Source organism: Saccopteryx bilineata, chromosome 2 (genome assembly GCF_036850765.1).
Source record: "Saccopteryx bilineata isolate mSacBil1 chromosome 2, mSacBil1_pri_phased_curated, whole genome shotgun sequence".
NCBI classification, from domain to species: domain Eukaryota; kingdom Metazoa; phylum Chordata; class Mammalia; order Chiroptera; family Emballonuridae; genus Saccopteryx; species Saccopteryx bilineata.
The window spans coordinates 3017919-3039162 of NC_089491.1; the positions used below are offsets into that span (position 1 = coordinate 3017919).

Consider the following 21244-nt stretch of genomic DNA (forward strand, 5'->3'; position numbering starts at 1 on the left):
GTGCCCAAGATGCAGCTGCTGCCAGTAAGCCAGGCAAAGCCACTGCCTCTAGTCGGGGAGACGGCTTACAGCCCGCAGTGACCAAGGGGCAAGAGGGGCTACTAGGAGTGTTGGAGAATGGAGGGTGGCCGGCCCAGGGGCAGGGAGAGCCCTGGCCTCACAGTGAAGGAGGAGGGGAGAAGGGGTGGGCGGTGACAGGCTTCGGGAGCCAAGGGTCACCCACGGGAGGTCAGACGCTCAGAGCCGGTGCAGTCCGCTCTCCAGGGCAGGCCGCCCCAGCTGACGCTCAGTGCCGACCTGCGGTCCTGTGGCTTTCTTCTTGGGGCCCCAATAGAGCACCCTGCATGTTGCAAGGGGGGACGCCCTGGATCAGCACTTGGTAGCTGGGTTCTGGACCCAGCTCAGCGCCGGTCACCTGCGGGCCCCTGAGCGAGGCTTGGCGTGTGGACGGGGGCTCTTTTCCCATTTGCAGAGTGTGGACAGTGCCACAGCTCTGTGCACCCCTGCGAATGGCCCCTCCACATGGACCCCTTGTCAGGCGAGAGGATCAGAGCTGGCTGAGGGCCGCCCGCTTGTCCTCGGTGACTGCGTCACCTGCTTTGGGCCCAGCCCTGTGCCTAGCTCAGCCCAGAAGACCGCACCGCATGCACTGTCTGTTCTAGGGAATCACGAAATAGTTGAGTCTGTTAGTAACGCCTCTGAAAATCTCTTTCCTAGGATTATCATAAAATTATAAAAAACCCAATGGATATGGGAACTATTAAGAAGAGACTAGAAAACAATTATTATTGGAGCGCAAGTGAATGTATGCAGGACTTCAACACGATGTTTACAAATTGTTATATTTATAACAAGGTAAGGAGGTCCGTGTGGCGTGGGCCCAGGGTGCCCCTCTGAGCTGCCTGTCAGCCTGCGGGAGACTTGTGTGTGTGTGTGTGTGTGTGTGAGAGAGAGAGAGAGAGAGAGAGAGAGAGAGAGAGAGAGAGAGAGACACCTGGGACTGCCCCTCTGAGCTGCCTGTCAGCCTGCGGGAGACTCGGGGTGTGTGTGTATGTGTGTGTGTGTGTGTGTGTGTGTGAGAGACACCTGGGACTGCCCCTCTGAGCTGCCTGTCAGCCTGCGGGAGACTCAGGTGTGTGTGTGTGTGTGTGTGTGTGTGTGACACACCTGGGACTGCCCCTCTGAGCTGCTTGTCAGCCTGCAGGAGACTCGGGTGTGTGTGTGTGACACCTGGGACTGGCCAGGGTGCTCTGCAGCTGCTCTTGGACAGGCACAGCGTGTCACACCGTCATACTCTGGCCCCAGTCCCCACACGCGTGCCCCATGCGTTGGCCACCTGAGAGCCATTGCCTTGTGTGGGCCACGTCCCCACTGCAGGAAGTGAGAGCCTTTCCAGGGGAAGATGACACAGACCAAACTGGGAGATAGAGACCCCGCGTGCACCCTGACTGGGATCCACTCAGCAACCCCTGTCTGGGGCTGATGCTCGAATCAACTGAGCTGTCTTCAGGGCCCGGGGCCGATGCTGGAACCAGTCGAACCACTGGTTATGAGAAGGGAAGAGGGAGAGGAAGGGGGAGAGAAGCAGATGGTCACGTCTCACATGTGCCCTGACCAGGAATTGAACCCGGTCTACACACTGGGCCGATGCTCTATCCACTGAACCACCCTGCCAGGGCCCAGCCAAACACTCTGAACATCTGCACTCTTGGACCTGGGCATTGTCCCTATAGAGATCTCGAAGGAGTCAGTGCAGGTTCACGTGGGTGGAAAATGCCAGCTCCTGCACACCCAGCAGCCAGTGGTGGCTGAATGCGTTGTGACGTCCACACACAGCCGCCCCAGATGACGTGGAACACTGTACAACAGGGGACATGTCCCCAGGAGGGTTTTCAGCACGGAGAGCACGTTAGGGAAGTTCCCTGTGACCCTAGCCGTGTGGGGTCTCTGTATTCACGGTGATGTCAAGATGGACGGGGCAGAGGGCTGAGTGGAAGGCTCTCTTTTTGTCCTGGAAGGCTCTGCTTTTTTACTTTAAAAATAATTTTATTTCTTATTTTTTATTGATTGCCTTTAGAGAAAGAGAGGAAGGGAGAGAGAGGGAGAGGGAGGGAGAGAGAGAAGCATTCAGTTGTTCCGCTGAGTTGAGCTGTCCTTGGTTGCGTCCTGCGTGGGTCCTGACCGAGAATGGGACCTGCCCTCTCGGTTTGGGACGACGCTCTCCTAACCGACTGAGCTGACCAGCTGCCTTAGACGCTCTCTTTTTGTCCCTGGAATCAGTGAAGGGTGTTTTTTTCTGTCTTCATGGTCTTCTGAATGCTTACTTTAAGAGTTTCCGCGTTCCAGTGGACTCCTTGGCCTCGCTCGGGCCGCGCGGATGTCCCCGAGGTGTTGAAGGACGTGTCTTCTTGAGCTGAGCCGGCTCTGTCTTCTGCCAGCGCTCGGCTCCTTCCCCAGCGTGTAACCTCGGCTCTCCCCGTGTCTTCAGCCCACAGATGACATAGTGCTAATGGCCCAAGCCTTAGAGAAAATTTTTCTGCAGAAAGTGGCCCAGATGCCCCAGGAGGAAGTTGAATTACTACCCCCTGCTCCGAAGGGCAAAGGCCGGAAACCGGCTGCGGGAGCCCAGAGTGCAGGTAAAGGGTGGGCGGGCGTGGTTGTTCTATTCCTGATGCGGACCCCCCCCCCCGGGGTAGCTATGTCTCTGTGGGTCCCTTGGCCCCTCTCTCAGCTCAGTTCCCTGTCGGTGAAGTCCGGGCAGCGATGACGAGATGACGACACGGACTTTGGGAGCTCTGGGTCTCCGCTGTGTGGCCGGCAGGCTGGCCCTTGTTGGTGCTGGGGGCACGGTCTGCCTCTGGGGAGGAGACTGTGGTCGGGCTGTGTCCTGTGCTGCTCCTCCCGGCCCTGGCTCTCGGGACACCTCTGCTGGGAGCCTGGACAGTCCCTTGTGCCCTCCTCAGTTTGGTTACTTAACCCTCGTACGCGCGGTGGCAGGAGGGGGCTGTGCCCTTTGGGGAGCGTGGTGGCGACGAGGTGTCTGTCGCACTGGGGTCTCACCTGGTCCGAGAGCCTGGAACAGAGGCGCCCCCGTGATGGCGAGGCTGCCTGGGGGGCGGCCCAGCCCTCCAGAGAGGCCCAGCGGGTCGCCGGCAGGGCCGGCCATGCCTGTGTGCAGATGGGGACTGGGTCGTTGAGTGGCTCCGTCCAGGTTGCTCAGGTGGTGACTGATGGCGTCCGAGTTAACCCCGACGTCTCTGGTGCAGCCTGGCTTGTACCCACCAGGCTCCCCCCTTCAGACTCGAGTCCTGGCCGGAAGCGGGGGGCGGGGGAGGGCTTTCGTTTACTGGGTGAGCCTGCAGCTGAGGTGCAGGGTCCTTGGTCTCGGGAAGAGGGGCTCCTTTGGCATCTGGTGTGTTCTCTGATATTAGGACCATCTGGAGGGGATGGTCATGGAAGCTTCTGGAAGGATCGCATTCGTATCTGCCTGGTAGAGCCTGGTCCGTTCAACCTCCTTTCCTTGTCCCCAAGGTACGCAGCAGGTGGCGGCCGTGTCCTCTGTCTCCCCAGCGACCCCCTTTCAGAGCGTGCCCCCCACTGTCTCCCAGACGCCCGTCATTGCTGCCACCCCCGTGCCAACCATCACTGCAAACGTCACGTCGGTCCCCGTCCCCCCGGCGGCCGCCCCACCTCCTCCCGCGACACCCATCATCCCTGTGGTCCCTCCCACGCCTCCCGTTGTCAAGGTGAGCGTTTTGGGGGGAGGGGCTCAAGGTCAGCGTGGGGTCTGAGCCCCGGTCAGGGTTCCTGGATTTGGGCAGGCGCAGGACGGGGAGGCGGGGGCTCTGCCGCCTTTTCCGGGCCGCCGACCCGCTTGCCGGGCGTCTAGTGCATGTGACTTTGGAGTGGTTCTTCTGGTTGTGCCCACGGGGTTGTGCCGCCGTTTCCAATGCAGACGAGGAGACCGGGGCTCAGGGAGCTGCAGGTCACACAGCTGGTGAGGGCAGGCTGCTCGTGAACCCTCGCCTCTCTGGGCCTGAAGCCCTGGCCTTGGCCACGTGGGTCCGGAGGGGAAGGTGTGTGAGAGGAGGGCCGGGGTGGGGTGGGGGTGGGTATCACCTCATTCCGCCCCTGCTCACACCCGGACCTCAGCCGTGAGTGTGCGGGCTGCAGTGGCCTTGCTGTGTCCTGAGGAGCCGGCTCTGGCGGTCACCTCCGCCTGCATCTTGTGTCTGTTAGCGTGGGCCCCTGTGTGTTTGCGTCCCTGCCGGCCTGGGAGCATCGCGCAGGGAAGCGCCGGCTCGGAGCGGGCGCGCCCTGTCGGATCTGGGGCTGGCCTGGACGGCCGTTTCCCGTTCTGCCGTGAGCAGGCCCTGGGCAGCCACTGACACGTGTCATCTTCTCCGATTTGACCCTCACAGCGACCCTCTGGGGCAGGCAGTATTCCCCCATCTTACAGATGAGGAAGCAGGCGCTCAGAGGGGTTAATGGTTCCCCGAAGGTAACACGCCGCCCCCGTTGCTTCTTCCTCCCTCCGGCCTTCACTGCCTGCGCGGACGGGCGGCGCCTGGCCAGGCTGCCCCGTGGCGCCTGGCTGTTTCTGGAGCATGCCCTGTTTGCCATGGCCGGATGAGCCTACCCACCCCGGGCCTTTGCGGCACGCGCTTGGCATCCTGTGGGTGCCTGTGAAGTGTTTGTGGAGAGCTGGCTCGCGCCCCTGGCAGCCTGAGGGCGGCGGCTTGGCTGGGGCCGTGACCCTGGTGGCGCTCTAGACGGTAGACCCCTATGCGGCCCTCAGCCCAGGTGCTGTGGCTCAGAGGGGCCCCTCTGCCTGCTGGTCTCGGGGACACACTGAGCCTCGACTTTAGAACTCGGACGCGGTGCTCTAGGGCCCCAGGGCCGGTCGTTGTGCCCGCAGAGACCCGCAGGCCCGGACCCCCTAGCTCTCTCTCACCGACGCGTCCCCCTGGAACGTCAGCCCTGGACTCGCCCACTGAGGGCTCTGGGCAGCTGCACGCTGTCTCCTCTCCTCGTGGAAAGCTCTGGCTGGTCCCTGCCTTCGGGGTCAAGTCCCGACCTGCCCACTCACTCAGCCCCTGCAGTCCTTGGCCCCAAACCTGCTGCTGCTGCCTGCGTCCCCTCCCCTGCCCAGCATGCCTCCCCTCTCCCACTCTAGACGGTTGTCCTCGGGGCAGCAGTTGTGAGGCCCTTCTCTGGGACCGTCCTTCTGTCCCTGCTGCCCCCGAGCCTGAGTCCCGCTTGGTGAGGAACAGCCATGGTGCCGTGTCGGTCATGCCTGAGTCTGGAGAGCGAGGTGCAGCGCGGCCTGGGTGCTGGTTAGGTGTGGGAGGATTGCATGCCGTGCCTCACGGCTCAGGGCTGTGATGAGCCCCGCAGGCCAAGGGAGAGGGCGCAGCTCGGGGTAGGTTCCGAGTCCAGCCTCACCACGACCAGCTGTGTGACCTGGGGCCGGCAACGCGGCCTCTCTGAGCCTCCGTCCCCCCGTTGCGCAGGGGGAGCAGCTGGGAGGACGGACACGGCCGAGCACAGCATGGCTTCGCTCGGCGCCTGGCAGGCAGGCAGGCAGGTGGCGCTCCAGGTCCTCCTTCCCAGCGCTCACCATGGGTTTTCCTGTCGCAGAAAAAGGGCGTGAAGCGGAAAGCAGACACCACCACGCCCACAACGTCCGCCATCACTGCCAGCCGGAGCGAGTCCCCCCCGCCGCTGTCGGACCCTAAGCAGGCCAAGGTGGTGGCCCGGCGGGAGAGCGGGGGCCGGCCCATTAAGCCGCCCAAGAAGGACCTGGAGGACGGCGAGGTGCCCCAGCACGCGGGCAAGAAGGGCAAGCTGTCGGAGCACCTGCGGCATTGCGACAGCATCCTCAAGGAGCTGCTGTCCAAGAAGCACGCGGCCTACGCCTGGCCCTTCTACAAGCCGGTGGACGCCGAGGCCCTGGAGCTGCACGACTACCATGACATCATCAAGCACCCGATGGACCTCAGCACCGTCAAGGTGCGCGGGGGAGCGTGCGGGTGCGCGCGCGCGCGGCGGGCTCGGCCCTCTCTGCTCTGCTGACCTCCTGAGGGTCTGTGGCGGTGCCCATCCATGTCTTTGCCCGCTTGGGGATGGCTCGGCGGGGCGGGGTCACTGTCGGCTCCCTGGGCCTGCCCGCCAGCTCCGAGCAGGGAGGGGGATGTTCTGTTAGTTCATCATCTCGTCCCTCGCTTCCTGTCTCCTCGTTCCTTTCACCTTCCTTCCCGCCTCCCAAACTGCAGTACTTGCAGGGTTCTGTGACATTAGGCAAGGCGGCTCTCACAGGCGGCCTACCCCCACACCAAACAGACGTGGGCCCCGAACTGAAACCAAGAGCCCGGCCCCCGAGCTCCTCTGCCCGGCCTTCCTGTGCCAGAGGGATTCCCTGTCCGGGCTGGAAGGGGTTTCAGGCCAAGAGCAGGCTATGCCGGGCGTGAGAGCTGGGGTGGCCTCCAGAGGGTATCCCTGAGCGGGCCCAGAGGGGGCCCCTGAGCCTGGGCTCCTGCAGGCCTGCTCTCCCTCGGGGAGAGCGCTGGGACGGCCTGGCCTCTGGCATCCTGAGGAGCGCCTCTGGCAAAGGGCCGTGTGTCACCTGCCTCCTCCCTGAGCCGTCCGCATGGCCCTGAGTAAGGGCCCCCCGCAAAAGGGGTGGCCGTTTCTTCTCTCCCAAAGTTAATCGTTCTTAACTTTTCAGTGATATGTATTTGACATACAATATTATACTAGTTTCAGATGTACAGCCTGGTGATTAGACATTATATATCTTACCCAGTGACCGGAGGGGACGGTGGTTTTTTTCCACCAGCGAGGCCTGGACCTGGGTGGGCTGCGGTCTCAGTCTTCTGCCTCATTGGGCAGCACCTCCTGCAGCTGCCTTCCCCGGGGGCGGTGCTGGATCAGGGGCAGGACGGACCTGGCCGGGCCGGGCAGTGGTGCTGGATCAGGGGCAGGACGGACCTGGCCGGGCCGGGCAGTGGTGCTGGATCAGGGGCAGGACGGACCTGGCCGGGCCGGGCAGTGGTGCTGGATCAGGGGCAGGACGGACCTGGCCGGGCCGGGCAGTGGTGCTGGATCAGGGGCAGGACGGACCTGGCCGGGCCAGGCAGTGGTGCTGGATCAGGACCTGGCCGGGCCGGGCAGTGGTGCTGGATCAGGGGCAGGACGGACCTGGCCGGGCCGGGCAGTGGTGCTGGTGCCCCTGCTTGCAGTCTGGCAGGCCTGTCTCCGAGCCTCTTCCTGCCCTTACTGGAGCCAGCCATGTCAGCTCCTTTGTTTAGGTAGGTTTTTTGCCCTGTGAGTGACATGCACAGAGGGTCACTGTAAATACTCCAACAGGGCAGAGGCAGCTGGAGAGCTGACCATCTTTCCCGGGGTAGTTGCTGGAAATGGTTTGGTTCCAGCGCCCTGGGTAGCGTCCAGCTCCACGGAGCTGGCTCTTCCCGGGCTGGTTTTGACCATGCGGGCTCCCAGGGATACCGTCTCAGGCTCTTTCTCCTGGTGGGGTGTGTGGGGTCCTGGCTCTGGGGTCCTTCAGCACCAAACAAGGCTGTGCTCTTGGGTCATTGTCCCCACCCAGGCCCTTGTACCCCTGAGAGAAGGGCTGGCCTGGAGCTGGGGAGTGAGGCCATGCAGGGGCAGGGACGGGGTCTTTCAGAAAGAGGGTTCTCACACCCTCTGTGGACAGAGGACACAGGCCAGAGCGGTGGGGACCCGCCCTGGGCCAGCGCTGGAATCCAGGCCTTGGCTCTCCCAAGACTTTAGCTGAGCCACGGGGCTTTTGTCCCCAAGAGAGCAGCCTGGTTCACAAGAGAGGGGCGTGGCTTTGCAGGAGAGGGGCGTGGCTCACAGGAGGGGCGTGGCTCACAGGAGAGGGGCGTGGCTCACAGGAGGGGCGTGGTTCACAGGATGGAGGCTCCTTGCGCCTTTCCTTTTTTTTTTTTTTTGGTATTTTTCCGAAGCTGGAAACGGGGAGAGACAGTCGGACAGACTCTCGCATGCGCCCGACTGGGATCCACCCGGCACGCCCACCAGGGGCAACGCTCTGCCCACCAGGGGGCGATGCTCTACCCCTCCGGGGCGTCGCTTCGTTGTGACCAGAGCCACTCTAGCGCCTTGGGGCAGAGGCCACAGAGCCATCCCCAGCGCCCGGGCCATCTTTGCTCCAATGGAGCCTTGGCTGCGGGAGGGGAAGAGAGAGACAGAGAGGAAGGAGAGGGGGAGGGGTGTAGAAGCAAATGGGCGCCTCTCCTGTGTGCCCTGGCCGGGAATCGAACCCGGGACCCCTGTATGCCAGGCCGACGCTCCACCACTGAGCCAACCGGCCAGGGCCCCTTGCGCCTTTTCTTAACCCACCACCAGCTCGTTCTCAGCCGTGACCTTGCAGCGTCCCTCGCTGGTGGCCATTCCTTCCTGCATGTCCCTATTGTCTTCCGCCCACTTTCCTGCTGGGACAGTCCAGTGTTCTTGTTGGATGGGGTGGGGGTGGGGGCGCAGCTGGCTGACAAGACCTGGATTTTTATGGAGAAAAAACTGTATGTCTCATTTCATGAACTGAGTGCCCCCCTCACTCCCCCAGTGCTGCTGAAGCAACTTCCTGGAAGCTCCTTGTCCCCCTGGGGTCCCTGCTGTGAGGGACCTTGGCTGGTGACAGATGACCCAGTGTCTAGAGCTGGAAGCTTTGGGGAAGGTGTGAGGTGGTGGCTGCAGAAGTCAGACTTCCTGTCCAGCGCTGTTCCTCCCCTCCCTCTCTGAGCCCCCCCACCCCCATAGTCGAGGTCTGGATGGCTGGCGGAGGCCACATGGAGGGTCCCGCGTCCAAGCAGGGGCAGGCGGGGTCTGGCAGACACTGGGATCTCCTGGGTGATGCCCCTCACGCCTGGTTGCTTGTGTGTTACAGAAGAAAATGGACAGCCGCGAGTACCCAGATGCACAGGGCTTTGCGGCTGACATCCGGTTAATGTTCTCCAATTGTTACAAGTACAACCCGCCAGACCACGAGGTGGTGGCCATGGCCAGGAAGCTGCAGGTAACCCTCGGCGCTCTCGGGGGGCAGGAGGAGGGTTAGGGTCCTTCTGGGGGCACAGGTGGGATTCTAGGAAAGAGACGGACGTCTCAGAGGACCTCCCACGCTTGTCTGGCTGCGGGGGCGGGACTTGGCGTCCAGCAGAGCAGCCTCACACACGGCCGTGCGTGCGTGAGCGCCTTTTCCTGCCTCTGGCTGCTGCCCACGTGTTTTAGTGCATGCGTGCGATCTGTTCTTATTCCCCTTCACCGAGGATCGTGTGGGCTGGTGTTTGCGCAAGAGCAGCATCGATGTTTTTTAAATGCTGTGTGGTGAGAGGACCCGTCTTTTTAAAGTCTAGAGTAAGAATTGTGGGCACCTCTCCCCGTTCAGCAGAATTTCTTTTTACAAGACTCAGACCACTTCCCTAAGGTGGTCCTGGTTCCTTGCTGAGCCCCTTTTGAAAACCCTGTGGAGGGCTCATGGTCCCCGTCACTAAAGCTCAGACGAGCTCATGCTGCCCGGTCCTGTGGTTTCATCCTTTCCTTCCATGGGGGGGCCCTGCCCTCGGCCTCTCCCCACACCTCTGTGTATGATAGGGCGGGGGGTCTGGGTGGTCCCAGCACACCCAGGAGAAGCCCCCAGGACCCACGGTTTCTACCGAGACCATCCATGCCTGCTGTTCCTCGAAGCAACAGGCCTCGGCAAAGTGCTTCACTGTGCGGTGCCACAGTCCCCAGGGGAGAGACGGGCGTGGACAGGACAGCCAGGCCAGTGGCTCTGGTTCTGGTTCTGGTTCTGGCTTTGGCTCTGGCTCTGTTCCTGCGGAAGGTTGTTCTCAGCCGTGTGGCCGCAGAGGCTGAGCGTGCTAACTGCTGGCGGCTGTGCAGTCATTGCACAGGGTGTGTGTGTGTGTGTGTGTGTGTGTGTAAGTGTGTAAGCAAGCCCAGCAGCCTGGTGAGGCCGTTGGCCGAGAGTAGACCTGATTGTGGCTTAGAGTGGCCGTGTGCCTCTGAGGACGTTTTTCCTGGGAGGGGAGAGTCCTGGGGCCAGCACCCGGGGCGGGCTCTGCTGGGAGCTGACACCTTCTCAGTGTGGTGGCGGCTTGTGTGTGTGAACCTGGCTGAACTCGGGTGTGTGAACTTGGCAAAGTGAAGTCTCCCTTTAGGGCTGCTCAGCCCTGTCTGACACCAGCCTGGACCACCAGGGAGAGCGGGGTGGGTGGGAGGTTGTGGGGGGTGTGGGAGTAGGGACCTTTGTTGACGGTGTGCTCCAGGGCCCGGGGCCTGTTCTGTGTAGGGGCTGCAGGGCGCTTTCTGAAGCCAGTTCTGATAGGACAAGATTCTGCCTTTTGGGCTAACTTCTGGACCTAACTGTAGGGAGCTGTGTGCTGCAGCGTTACTGTAAACAACAGGGACATGTGACCCAGATTCTGGGGCCGCGGACCTCGCAACAGGGGAGCCAGCCAGGTGGGCTGTCTCCCCGCAGGGTCTGACCTGAGCAGCCACAGTCCAGCCCCAAGGGCGTCTCGGGATGCTGGGGGCCCGCCCCGGGGGTGGCCCAGGACCTCAGGTGGCCCCTGCTCTCCTACAGGACGTGTTTGAGATGCGGTTTGCCAAGATGCCGGACGAGCCGGCAGAGGCGCCCACGCTGCCCACCCCCGCGGCCCCGGTGGTGAGCAAGGGCACGGAGAGCAGTCGCAGTAGCGAGGAGAGCTCCTCGGACTCCGGCAGCTCGGACTCGGAGGAGGAGCGAGCCACCAGGCTGGCAGAGCTGCAGGAGCAGGTAAGTCCTGCCATGTCCCCTCTGCACCCAGCCACGTGTCCCCTCTGCGCCCAGTCACGTGTCCCCTCTGCACCCAGCCACGTGTTCTTTCTGCACCCAGCCACGTGTCCCCTCTGCACCCAGCCGCGTGTCCTCTCTGCACCCAGTCACAGCCGTCCTTCCCGGCAGGGTCCCGGGAGGGTCCTGGGAGGGAACCGGGGATGGGGATTGTTCGCTCTGAGCACCTTGCAGGGGGAGGGCCCCTGGGGGCGAGGCTGACCTGCCCCGGCCTCTGACCACCATGTCCCTTGCTTCGCTCTCCTCATTTGCAAAATGGGACTGATGCTCCCTGCTGTTGGGGCGTTTGAAGAGTTGAGAAAGATGTACACGGCGCTTGGTTTACGGGGCTTCTGTCAGGGAGAAGAGAGCAGTGTGGAGATGGCCCCGCGGTCACCAGAGTGGGGTGGGCGCTGGACTGGCACCTGATCCTTGTTAGAGATGACACTGCTCAGAAGACGGCCCTGGGGCCTCAGCCCCGCACCTGCTGGAGGCTGGAGAGTGGCCGCCCCGCGCGCGCCCCGGGGTCAAGACCAGCTGCGGGGAGTGGTTAGCACGCGTCCACCACGATCGCGCGGAGTCTGACCAGTCCTCTCCGTCCACCGTCTGAACATCTCCTTTGTTTGGCCACTTAAGCCTCTGTCTGCCTCATCTGACAAATAAAAACGAATGAGAACCACGTCAGCTACTACTGATCGAGTGCTTCCTTTGCCCCCTGCCCTGGGCCGAGGGGTTCTCTCACTGGGCAGGTCTTGCTGCTGCTCCCTGAGCTGCCCATAACCGGGCACCTTCTCGGCAGTTGACCAGCGAAGGGCTGGCAGTCACGGGCGGCGGGGGGCAGAGCGGGGCTCTGACGCCGTGGTGCGCTCCTGGGCCTGCCTGGTCCCCGAAGCGCAGTGTGGCCCGCCTCACGCCCAGTCGGGGTGGCGCCGGGGGGCCCGTGCCCTGGGGAGCCCGTGCCCTGGGGAGCCCGCTCAGCCACCCGCTCTCTTCCAGCTGAAGGCCGTGCATGAGCAGCTGGCCGCCCTGTCTCAGGCCCCCGTGAACAAACCAAAGAGGAAGAAAGAGAAGAAGGAGAAGGAGAAGAGGAAGAAGGAGAAAGACAAGGACAAGGAGAGGCACAAGGCCAGGTCCGAGGACGAGAAGAAGGCCAAGGCCGCCCCGCCCGCCAAGCAGGCCCCGCAGAAGAAGGCCCCCACCAAGAAGGCCAACAGCACCACCGCCGGCAGGTGGGCCCGCCCTCGCCCGCCCCTGTGCCGTGGGGCGGTCCTACAGCGGGGGCGCTGTGAGTCCTGGTCACTCAGAGCCAGCAGGTGGGCCCCGCCCTCGCCCGCCCCTGTGCCGTGGGGCGGTCCTACGGCGGGGGCGCTGTGAGTCCTGGTCACTCAGAGCCAGCAGGTGGGCCCCGCCCTCGCCCGCCCGGCGAGCCCGCCGCCCCTGTGCCGTGGGGCGGTCCTACAGCGGGGGCGCTGTGAGTCCTGGTCACTCAGAGCCTGGGCTGCCACACGGATTACAGGGTGGGGTGGGGTCAGTGGCCCTTGTCTGGCCTCACCTTGAGAGGGGAGACTGGGAAGGTGATGGGCTCTGGTCTGCTCAGCTCCCTATGGGTCTGGTCTCGGCATCTTGAGACTTTGGGGACATTTTTCTGATCTGGGCCCAAGAGTTTATTTGGGCACTTTGGGCTAGGTGACTTGGGTGCTTGGCACTTCACTCCCGCTGGCCTGGTAGGCAGAGGGTCACCGTGGCACAGGTCAGCTCTGCGGTCCATCTGCCGTGGCCAGGCGTGGCTGAGGAAGGCCTGCCGCAGACAGGCTGGGTAACAGTGGCAACAAGGATGGGGAGGTGCTCAGGCTGGGGGCCTCTTCTAGCGGGCTGGAAGGAAGGCTTCCTGGAGGAGGGGGCAACTGCCCAAGCGCATGCTTGCCCACAGAGGGTTGGTACATGGTTCCTAGAGTCAGGAACAATGGGTTAGCGCCACGGAGGCCTGCAGACATGTTCCTTGTGGGAATTAGGGCAAGGGGGCAGCCCTGAGGTTGGGAGAGGGAGAGGGTCGGGCAGCGAGGTTGGCTAGGTTCATGGGGGTGTGTGCATCCTATTCTTTGAGCAAATGAAGGGGAGTCATGGAGCGTTTTAAAAGGGGTCAGATCCCTCAGTGAGATCGGGAGTGGAAGAAAGACTGCCCCTTTGGAGGTGACTGGCTCTGCAGGCCGCGGGGTCACTGCGGCCATGGAGGGCCTGCAGGTGGCTTTGAGGATTGGGCGGCAGAGGGGTCAGGCCTCAGTCCCGGGCAGTGGGAAAGGCCTGGGGTTTCTCTCCCTTCCTCTCTCCCTTCTTGATGGTTTTCTTGTCCTGTCTCTGGCCTTGGGGACTATTCCTCCTGGTCCACTTGCTGGGGTAGTTTTACAGAGTCGGCGGTAATGCTTAAACCACTTTGGAGAAGTCACCTGTGAAACGATCCGGGCCTTTCGGTTTTCACTGTTGGAAGGTTTTATTTATTTATTTATTTATTTATTTACTTATTTGTGAGAGAGAGAGAGAGAGACAGAGAGAGGGACAGACAGACAGGAAGGGAGAGAGATGAGAAGCATCAATTCTTAATTGTGACACCTTAGTTGTTCAGTGATTGCTTTCTCATATGTGCCTTGACTGGGGGGGGGGGGCTACAGCAAAGTGAGTGACCCCTTGCTCAAGCCAGCGACCTTGGGCTCAAGCCAGTGACCTTGGGCTCAAGCCAGCGACCTTGGGCTCAAGCCAGCGACCTTGGGCTCAAGCCAGCGACCATGGGGTCATAGCTGTGATCCCAGGTGTTGGAGGGTTTTTAACCATGAACTCGACTCTCTTTATAGATGTAAAGACTGGTCAGGTTATCTGTTTGTTTTCAAATCATTCTGGGGTTTGTGTCCCTCACGGTGCTGCTTGCATGTCACCCAAACTGTGGGTCCCCATGCCAAGGCATGTTGGTAGTGTCCCCTTGTCCTCTCAGCGTCGGTAGGGGTCATCCTTTCATTCATTCCTGATAGTGGTAAGTCCTGTCTTTTTTTTCCCCCGGACAGAGAGACGGATCAGTTCTGTTGGCCGTTCTAAGACCCAGCGTTTGATTTCGCTGGTGTTTCTCTGTTGGCACTTTTTTTTTCTTTCCTGGTCTTATTTTTCCTCTTTTCTTTTGCTTACTTTGGACTTAATTTGCTCTCTCTCTCTTTCTCTCTTTTTAGCTGCTTCACGTAGAAGCTTAGAGGATCCAACTGAGACCTTTTTGTGTAGAATACCATATTTCCCCATGTATAAGGCACACCCTTTTCAGAAAAATGTGGGCTCTAAAAACTGGGTGCGTCTTATACAGTGGTTGTGGCATTTCAGATGCCATAGATGGAACTGAGGACGAGGCAATAGATGAAGACAGTGATTCGTCATCACACACAGATGAGGACAAGCTAATGGATGGGAGTTTTGACAGTGATGAGGAGTGGTATGAATTTTATGATGAATAAAACTTGAATTCAGTAACTTTTTGTAATACATTTTTTCCCCCAAATTTCGGCCCCCAAAACTAAGGTGTGTCTTATACATGGAGCATCTTATACGTGGGGATAGACAGTATTTAATGATACGCGTTTCCACCGAGACGGGGCCCTGCCTGTGCCCTGCGAATTTGGCCCTGTTGTGATTTCATTTCGTTCAAACTTTTCTCATTTCCCTTCGGACTTCCTGTTTGACCGTGGGTTCCTCAAAAGTGTGTAGTTTAGTTTCCAAGTATTTTGGGACTTTTCTAGGTATTTTTCAGTCAATTGATTTCTAGTTTAATTGCATTACGGTTGACGACCAGCGTTTTTGAGTTTGTTGAGAATTGTTTTATGGCCCAGAATTCGTGAAGGTTCCCTATGCACTTGGGAAGAAAGTGTGTTGTCCCCTTCCCGTTGGGGTGTGTGTGTGTGTGTGTATATGTGTGTGTGATTGTGTGTGTGTATGATTGTGATTGTGTGTATGTGTGTGATCGTGTGTATGATTGTGTATGTGTGTGTATGTGTGTGTTTGTGTGTATGTGTGTATATGTGTGTGATTGTGTGTGTATGTCTGATTGTGTATGTGTGTGATTGTGAGTGTGTGGGTATGTGTGTGTGATTGTGTGTGTATGTGTGTGTGATTGTGTGTATGTGAGTGTGTGTGTGATTGTGGGTGTGATTGTGTATGTGTGTGATTGTGATTGTGTGCGATTGTGTGTATGTGTGTATATGTGTGTGATTGTGTGTGTGATTGTGTATGTGTGTATATGTGTGTGATTGTGTATGTGTGTGATTGTGTATGATTGTGTGTGAGTGTGTGTGATTGTATGATTGTGTGTATGTGTGTATATGTGTGTGTGGTTGTGTATGTGTGTGTGATTGTGATTGTGTGTATGTGTGTGATTGTATGGTTGTGTGTGTGTGATTGTGTGTATGTGTGTGTGATTGTGTGTATGTGTGTGTGATTGTATGGTTGTGTGTGTGATTGTGTGTGTATGTGTGTGTGATTGTGTGTGTGATTGTGTGTTTGTGTGTGATTGTGTGTGTGTGATTGTGTGTGTGTGTGTGTGTGATTGTGTGAAAGTCAGTCGGGGAGGAAAAGAACCCAAACAGGCAGAAACTTGTCAGTCGGGTCGATCTGGTTGGTAATTGTTGGGTCCTCTCCATCGGCTGATTTGTTTTATTAATTACCAAGAGAAAATTATTGAATTCAACTATCATTGTGGATTTTTCCATTTTCCTTTTAGTTCTTTTGTATTTTTTTTAAAAATTTCTTTCCATTGATTTGAGAAGGTGGGGAAGGAAGGCTAGAGAGAGAGAGAAGCATCAACTCTTTGTTCCACTTGGTTGTTACAGTTAGCTGTGCACTCACTGATTACCTTTTTATTTTTGTATTTTTCTTTTTTTTATTTTTATTTTTATTTTTGCATTTTTCTGAAGCTGGAAACAGGGAGAGACAGTCAGACAGACTCCCGCATGCGCCTGACCGGGATCCACCCGGCATGCCCACCAGGGGCGACGCTCTGCCCACCAGGGGGCGATGCTCTGCCCATCCTGGGCGTCGCCATGTTGCGACCAGAGTCACTCTAGCGCCTGAGGCAGAGGCCACAGAGCCATCCCCAGCGCCCGGGCCATCTTTGCTCCAATGGAGCCTTGGCTGCGGGAGGGGAAGAGAGAGACAGAGAGGAAGGCGCGGCGGAGGGGTGGAGAAGCAAATGGGCGCTTCTCCTGTGTGCCCTGGCCGGGAATCGAACCCGGGTCCTCCACACGCTAGGCCGACGCTCTACCGCTGAGCCAACCGGCCAGGGCTATTTTTGTATTTTTCTGAAGTGAGAAGTAGGGAGGCAGAGACAGACTCCTGCATGCGCCCGACCGGGATCCACCCGGTATGCCCACCAGGAGCGTTGCTCTGTAGCGGCTGGAGTCATTCTAGTGCCTGAGGCAGAGGCCATGGAGCCGTCCTTAGTTCCTGGGCCAACCTTGCTCCAATGGAGCCTCGGCTGCGGGAGGGGAAGAGAGAGACAGAGAGGAAGGAGAAGGCGAAGGGTGGAGAAGCAGATGGGCGCCTCTCCTGTGTGCCCTGGCCGGGAATCGAACCCGGGACTTCCATAGGCTGGGCCGATGCTCTGCCACTGAGCCAACCGGCCAGGGCCATCAATTACTTCTTGTCTGTGCCCTGATTGGACATGAACCTGTGACCTGGGCATGCCAGGATGATACCATATCCACTGAACCACCCAGCCAGGGCCGTCCTGTTGGTGTTTTGCTTCGTGTATCTGAAGCTTGGCTTTTAGACGCACACACGTTCGGGAAGTTGCTGATACACCTGGGTTCTGGTTTCCCCGGTCCCTCTTTCTCGGTCCTCTGTCCCCGAGCCTGCCTGCATTTGGACTATCCTCAGACAGAGGTCAGTTCTGACCTGTGCCGTCTGAGAAGCCTGTAGGGGGCTGAGTGAGGGTTGTTTCCCGGGGGAGGGGCCCCTACTCTGACCTGGGGAGCAGGGTCATCCCGTCCCCGGAGATGTCTCCGCAGCCCTTGGGGCGGTCAGCCTGGCCCCTCCGCCCGGGGCATACCTCTAGACCTGTCCCTTAGTGAGAGAACCGGGTCCTGGAGGGGAAGGGGCCCCGGGAGGGGGGCAGGGCCGCACCCCACGACGCTCTCTGCCTTCCGCCTCAGACAGCTGAAGAAGGGCGGCAAGCAGCCGTCGGCCTCCTACGACTCGGAGGAGGAGGAGGAAGGCCTGCCCATGAGCTACGACGAGAAGCGGCAGCTGAGCCTGGACATCAACCGGCTGCCCGGGGAGAAGCTGGGCCGCGTGGTGCACATCATCCAGTCCCGGGAGCCCTCGCTCAGGGACTCTAACCCCGACGAGATCGAGATCGACTTTGAGACCCTGAAGCCCACCACCCTGCGGGAGCTCGAGAGATACGTCAAGTCCTGTTTACAGAAGAAGCAGAGGAAGCCGTTCTGTGAGTTGCCGGGGGGGGGGGGGGGGGGGGAGCTGGGCGCCCCGCTGCCTCCCCTCCTGCTGCCTCCTCCTGCCCGCCGTCCTGGGGCCCCTCGCCCCTCCTGTCTGTGCTGGTGGGGTCCCTGCTCAGCCCCCAGCCCCGCTCAAGGACCAGTTAAGGTTCTTGCTACAGCTTTCCTGAGCTGGGGGCCCCCTGGCTGCGGGTAACTTCTGATGGTCCCCTGTCAGGGTAGACGGGTTTCCTGGTGACCGGGGTCGCGGGCCCTGAGGCCTCCCAGGACGGACACACTGACCCAGGCTCGCTGACAGGAACGAGGGTCCTGGGGCAGGAGAGGAGGAGCAGGCGGGAGAACTCAGCATGCCCAAGCCTGTGTGTGACCCCCGTGTGGCACCTGGTCCTCACTCGCTCTTCGCATGGATGGAGTGACGTGTGACCCTCTTTGATCAGGGCACATTTGGCCCTCGGGAAGTTGGTCGTGGCCTCAGGCAGTGGATTGGGCTCGCTGCAGAGGCCAGGGGTTGCCCTGGCCACGGCGAGGGGAGCCGTGAGTTGGATGAACGTCACGGCTCTGCCCTTCGCTTGGGGTGTCACCCAGCCCCCCATCCTGTCTGGGCTTCTGTCAGCCGTGGGAGTGGCCTGCTCCAGCTCAGGGGTCTGGTGACAGTTATAGAAGGGGCTGCATGGGACGAGGGCTCAGGACACTCGGGCAGGGGTTCTATGACGTCAGGCAGGCAGGGCTGTGGATTTCCGGGAGGCCGAGGGGTGCACGGTCGCGGGTCCCGCCCCACCACGCCCCTGCCTCGCCCCGCCACGCCCCGCGTCGCCATCCTAGCTTGTCTCTTCCACAGCGACGAGTGGGAAGAAGCAGGCCGCCAAGTCGAAGGAGGAGTTAGCTCAGGAAAAGAAGAAGGAGCTGGAGAAGCGCCTGCAGGACGTCAGCGGGCAGCTGAGCGGCAGGAAGCCCACCAAGAAAGGTACCCTCAGGCCGGGCTGTCCCCTGTGCCTTCTCCCTCCAGGGGGGCTGGGTCCCAGAGTGGTCACGAGACCCGATTTCCTTCCCCGTCAGCGGGACCGAGCCGGCCCCGCAGGGAGGTGGAGTGGAGGGTAGGCGTGCAGAACGGTGCCACTTGCCAGCACACCCGGAGAGGGCTGTTTGGAAGGGCCCAGCTGTGGTGTCGGGGGGCTGGACCTGTGGCTCGGGGGATGTCAGGCTGACCTCCAGTCCCCTACACGGCAGTGAGAGCTTTCTGGCTTGCCCCGGCCGGAACGTTGGTTCCGTTGTGTTAACTGATGTCACGGGTGGAGGGAGGCTCTGACTCCGCCCAGGCCCCGTGCTTTGTGGACTACAGGGTCTTATTTTAGGGGAGCAGGTAGTTTGACTCCTTCCCTGCTTTCTCTGGGGCCTGTAAGGAAAGGCAGAGGCCTTTTTCGTGGCCCGGGGACGTGGTGCCAGGTGCTGGGGGTCCACCCTAATGGACACGTAGCAGCTGGTGGCAGCCTGAGCGGCCCTGCTGCCCAGTGCTGGAAGGCTCGTCACCCTGCCCGCTCCACCGAAGGCTGGGAGGCTGGCCCTTGGACCACCCCTGGGAAGGGCGGAGTGGTGGCTCATCGCTCTTGCCAGGTGCCACCTGACTGATGGGTCTCTTTATGTACCAGCAGGTGGGGTGCCCAGCCCCACCCACACCCCATTAGTTCCTCTTAGTAGCTTGCACTCATTAGGTGGTTCTGTGGACCTCTGAGCTATATTTACTCACCACACTTCTGACACCAACTGTGTGGCTCTTTTTTCATGCCAGTTGTCCAGTCTCCGAGACCAGCTGGGTGTCCTGAAATACTTTTTTGGTTTTTTTTTTTTCTATTTTAGAGAGAGAGGATAGGATAGAGATAGAAACATCGGTCTGTTTATGTGCCTGGACCAGGGATCGAACCGGCAACCTCTGTGCATCAGGATGGCACTCTAACCAACAGCTAGCTATCGGCCAGGGCTAGAAACTCAGTTCAGTCTTGACACTGTCTGCTCAGCACAGACCTTACAGAGAAGGGCTTGGCCCAGAAGACCACCCTCCCCCCTCAGACTCCGGGGCCCGTCCTGGGCCTCCCGCACCTCTGACCCACCGACCGGCCAGTCCAGCTCGGTTGTGTGCTAGTGGCTCACAGAACTCAGGAGAGGGCGTTACTTCCCTTTGTTATTAAGGATGTAATTTAGGAGCAGCAGCTGGGGCGGGCGGGGATGAGGATGCTGCCTCGGCCTCTCTGGGTACCACCCTCCCCAAAGAAGATGGGGGTGTGGGGCTTCAAGTTCCCCCCTCCTAGTGGCCTGGTCTTCCCGGTGACCAGCCCCATCCTGAGGCTCTATCTGGAGGCCATGAGTCAGAGTCGCTCATTAGCATAAACTCCGGTGTGAGCCAGAGGAGCTCCTTAGAGAGAACAGCAGACATCCTTACCCTCTGGGAATTCTGAGGGTCTTCAGAGCTCCGAGCCAGGAACCTGGACAGACACCCACCCAAACGCATGTCTTTCAATATGTGTTCCTGTTTATCAAGTGTCCGGGTCAAAAGTGGGTGGGCCCTGGCGTCGAGTTGGGGTGCGAGACCCCGTGGATGTTCTGGGAAGCAGCGATGCTGAAGACGCGGTGGGTGGGCTGCGTGGGGGCGTGCCTCTCACCTGCCTTGTCTCCTGCAGAGAAATCGGGCGCGGCGCCCCCTGGCGGCCCTTCGCGGCTCAGCAGCAGCAGTTCCTCCGAATCCGGGAGCAGCAGCTCCAGCGGGTCCAGCTCGGACAGCAGTGATTCCGAATAGAACCGAGTAGAACCGGGCTCGGCCACCACTCCGCCCCCGCCGGTGCCGCCGCCGCCGCCGCAGACGCCGACCTCTGCAGTGTCCCTCCTATGGTTAATATACTACTTCTGTTCACGGTGTGCAGGCTTCTCTTTAATCCAGTGTTACGGTCTCCTCCTCCCAGTTTTTGCTTTCATAGGTCAAAGGTCTCTTCTTGTGTGTACAACTAGACTTTACGGGAAAGGTGGGGTCCGCATCAAGTCTTCTCCACCACTGCATCGGATCGCTTGGAGATGACACCTTCTGATGCTAACCTGGTAACCGTAGAAAAGAAACAAGGAGGATGTCACCTGCTCGTTCCTGCAAAAACCCCACCCTTTTTTTTTATTGTAATGCCTGACCCGGTCCAGAGAGGGTTTTTGTTGTTGTTGTTTTCTCCAAAGGCGTTTTTTCTGAGCTGGTTCTGGAACTTGGAAGCTGTTCGCTTTGCAGAAAGGTGCTGTGTTCATCACTGGAGCCCGGAGCTCTCGACCGTTGGGGGGTTCCAGGGGGCCCCTGCCCGGGGGGCCAGCAGCTCTGGGCCGGGGCGTGCACGGGCTGGTGAGGGTGGGCACGCCTGGAGGCGGGTGGCCGAGTCCTCCTGACCCGGGTGAGGTCAGGAGCTCCTGGGACGGGAGCACGGTGGCTGCGTGGGCAGCGTGGTTTCATACACTGAAACTTTTACCTCAACTTAAAAAAAAAAAAGAAAAGAAAAAGAAAAAAAAAAGAAAAGAAAAAAGAAAACAAAAACAGGAGACTCTTTTGTAAGGTTCAGCAGTTTTCTACGCAAAGTCCAGCCCCCCCCCCCCCGTGTGTTCCCCTCCTCGTCAGCGCCGCCGCACACTCCGAACCATCGTCCCAATTTCGTGTATATATATAATACTTTTATTTATTATCATTGGTCATTTTTTAAAAAAAAAAAAAAAGAAAAAAGAAAAGAAAAACAACTGCAAAAGAATTGTATTTAAACAAACAAAAATGGCAGAGACGCGGGCCTTTCTGACACGTGGTTTGCAGGAGCGCCCACGTAGGTCCTCCAGGTGCTACCCGGGTCCCTGAGCCGGTGTTCGGCCCCGCCGCGGGCGCGCATGCGCATGCACGCGC

The 21244-nt window shown here is 59.7% G+C and overlaps 1 protein-coding gene across 5 annotated transcripts in view; it reads left to right on the plus strand.

The window, feature by feature from the left end:
• Positions 1-20454, plus strand: part of BRD3 (bromodomain containing 3) — a 36145-nt gene extending 15691 nt beyond the window's left edge. For 4 of the 5 annotated variants that reach the window (XM_066255736.1, XM_066255737.1, XM_066255738.1 and 1 more), the window contains 10 exons: positions 718-855; positions 2489-2636; positions 3532-3746; positions 5641-6012; positions 8930-9058; positions 10628-10819; positions 11852-12084; positions 17032-17324; positions 18173-18298; positions 20007-20454. In XM_066255736.1, the coding sequence (XP_066111833.1) occupies positions 718-855; positions 2489-2636; positions 3532-3746; positions 5641-6012; positions 8930-9058; positions 10628-10819; positions 11852-12084; positions 17032-17324; positions 18173-18298; positions 20007-20122 (1962 nt within the window). In that variant the 3' untranslated portion in view covers positions 20123-20454. The remainder of the gene's footprint in view (positions 1-717; positions 856-2488; positions 2637-3531; positions 3747-5640; positions 6013-8929; positions 9059-10627; positions 10820-11851; positions 12085-17031; positions 17325-18172; positions 18299-20006) is intronic. The other variant, XM_066255740.1, reaches the window with a different exon arrangement.
• Positions 20455-21244: the final 790 nt, after the last annotated feature.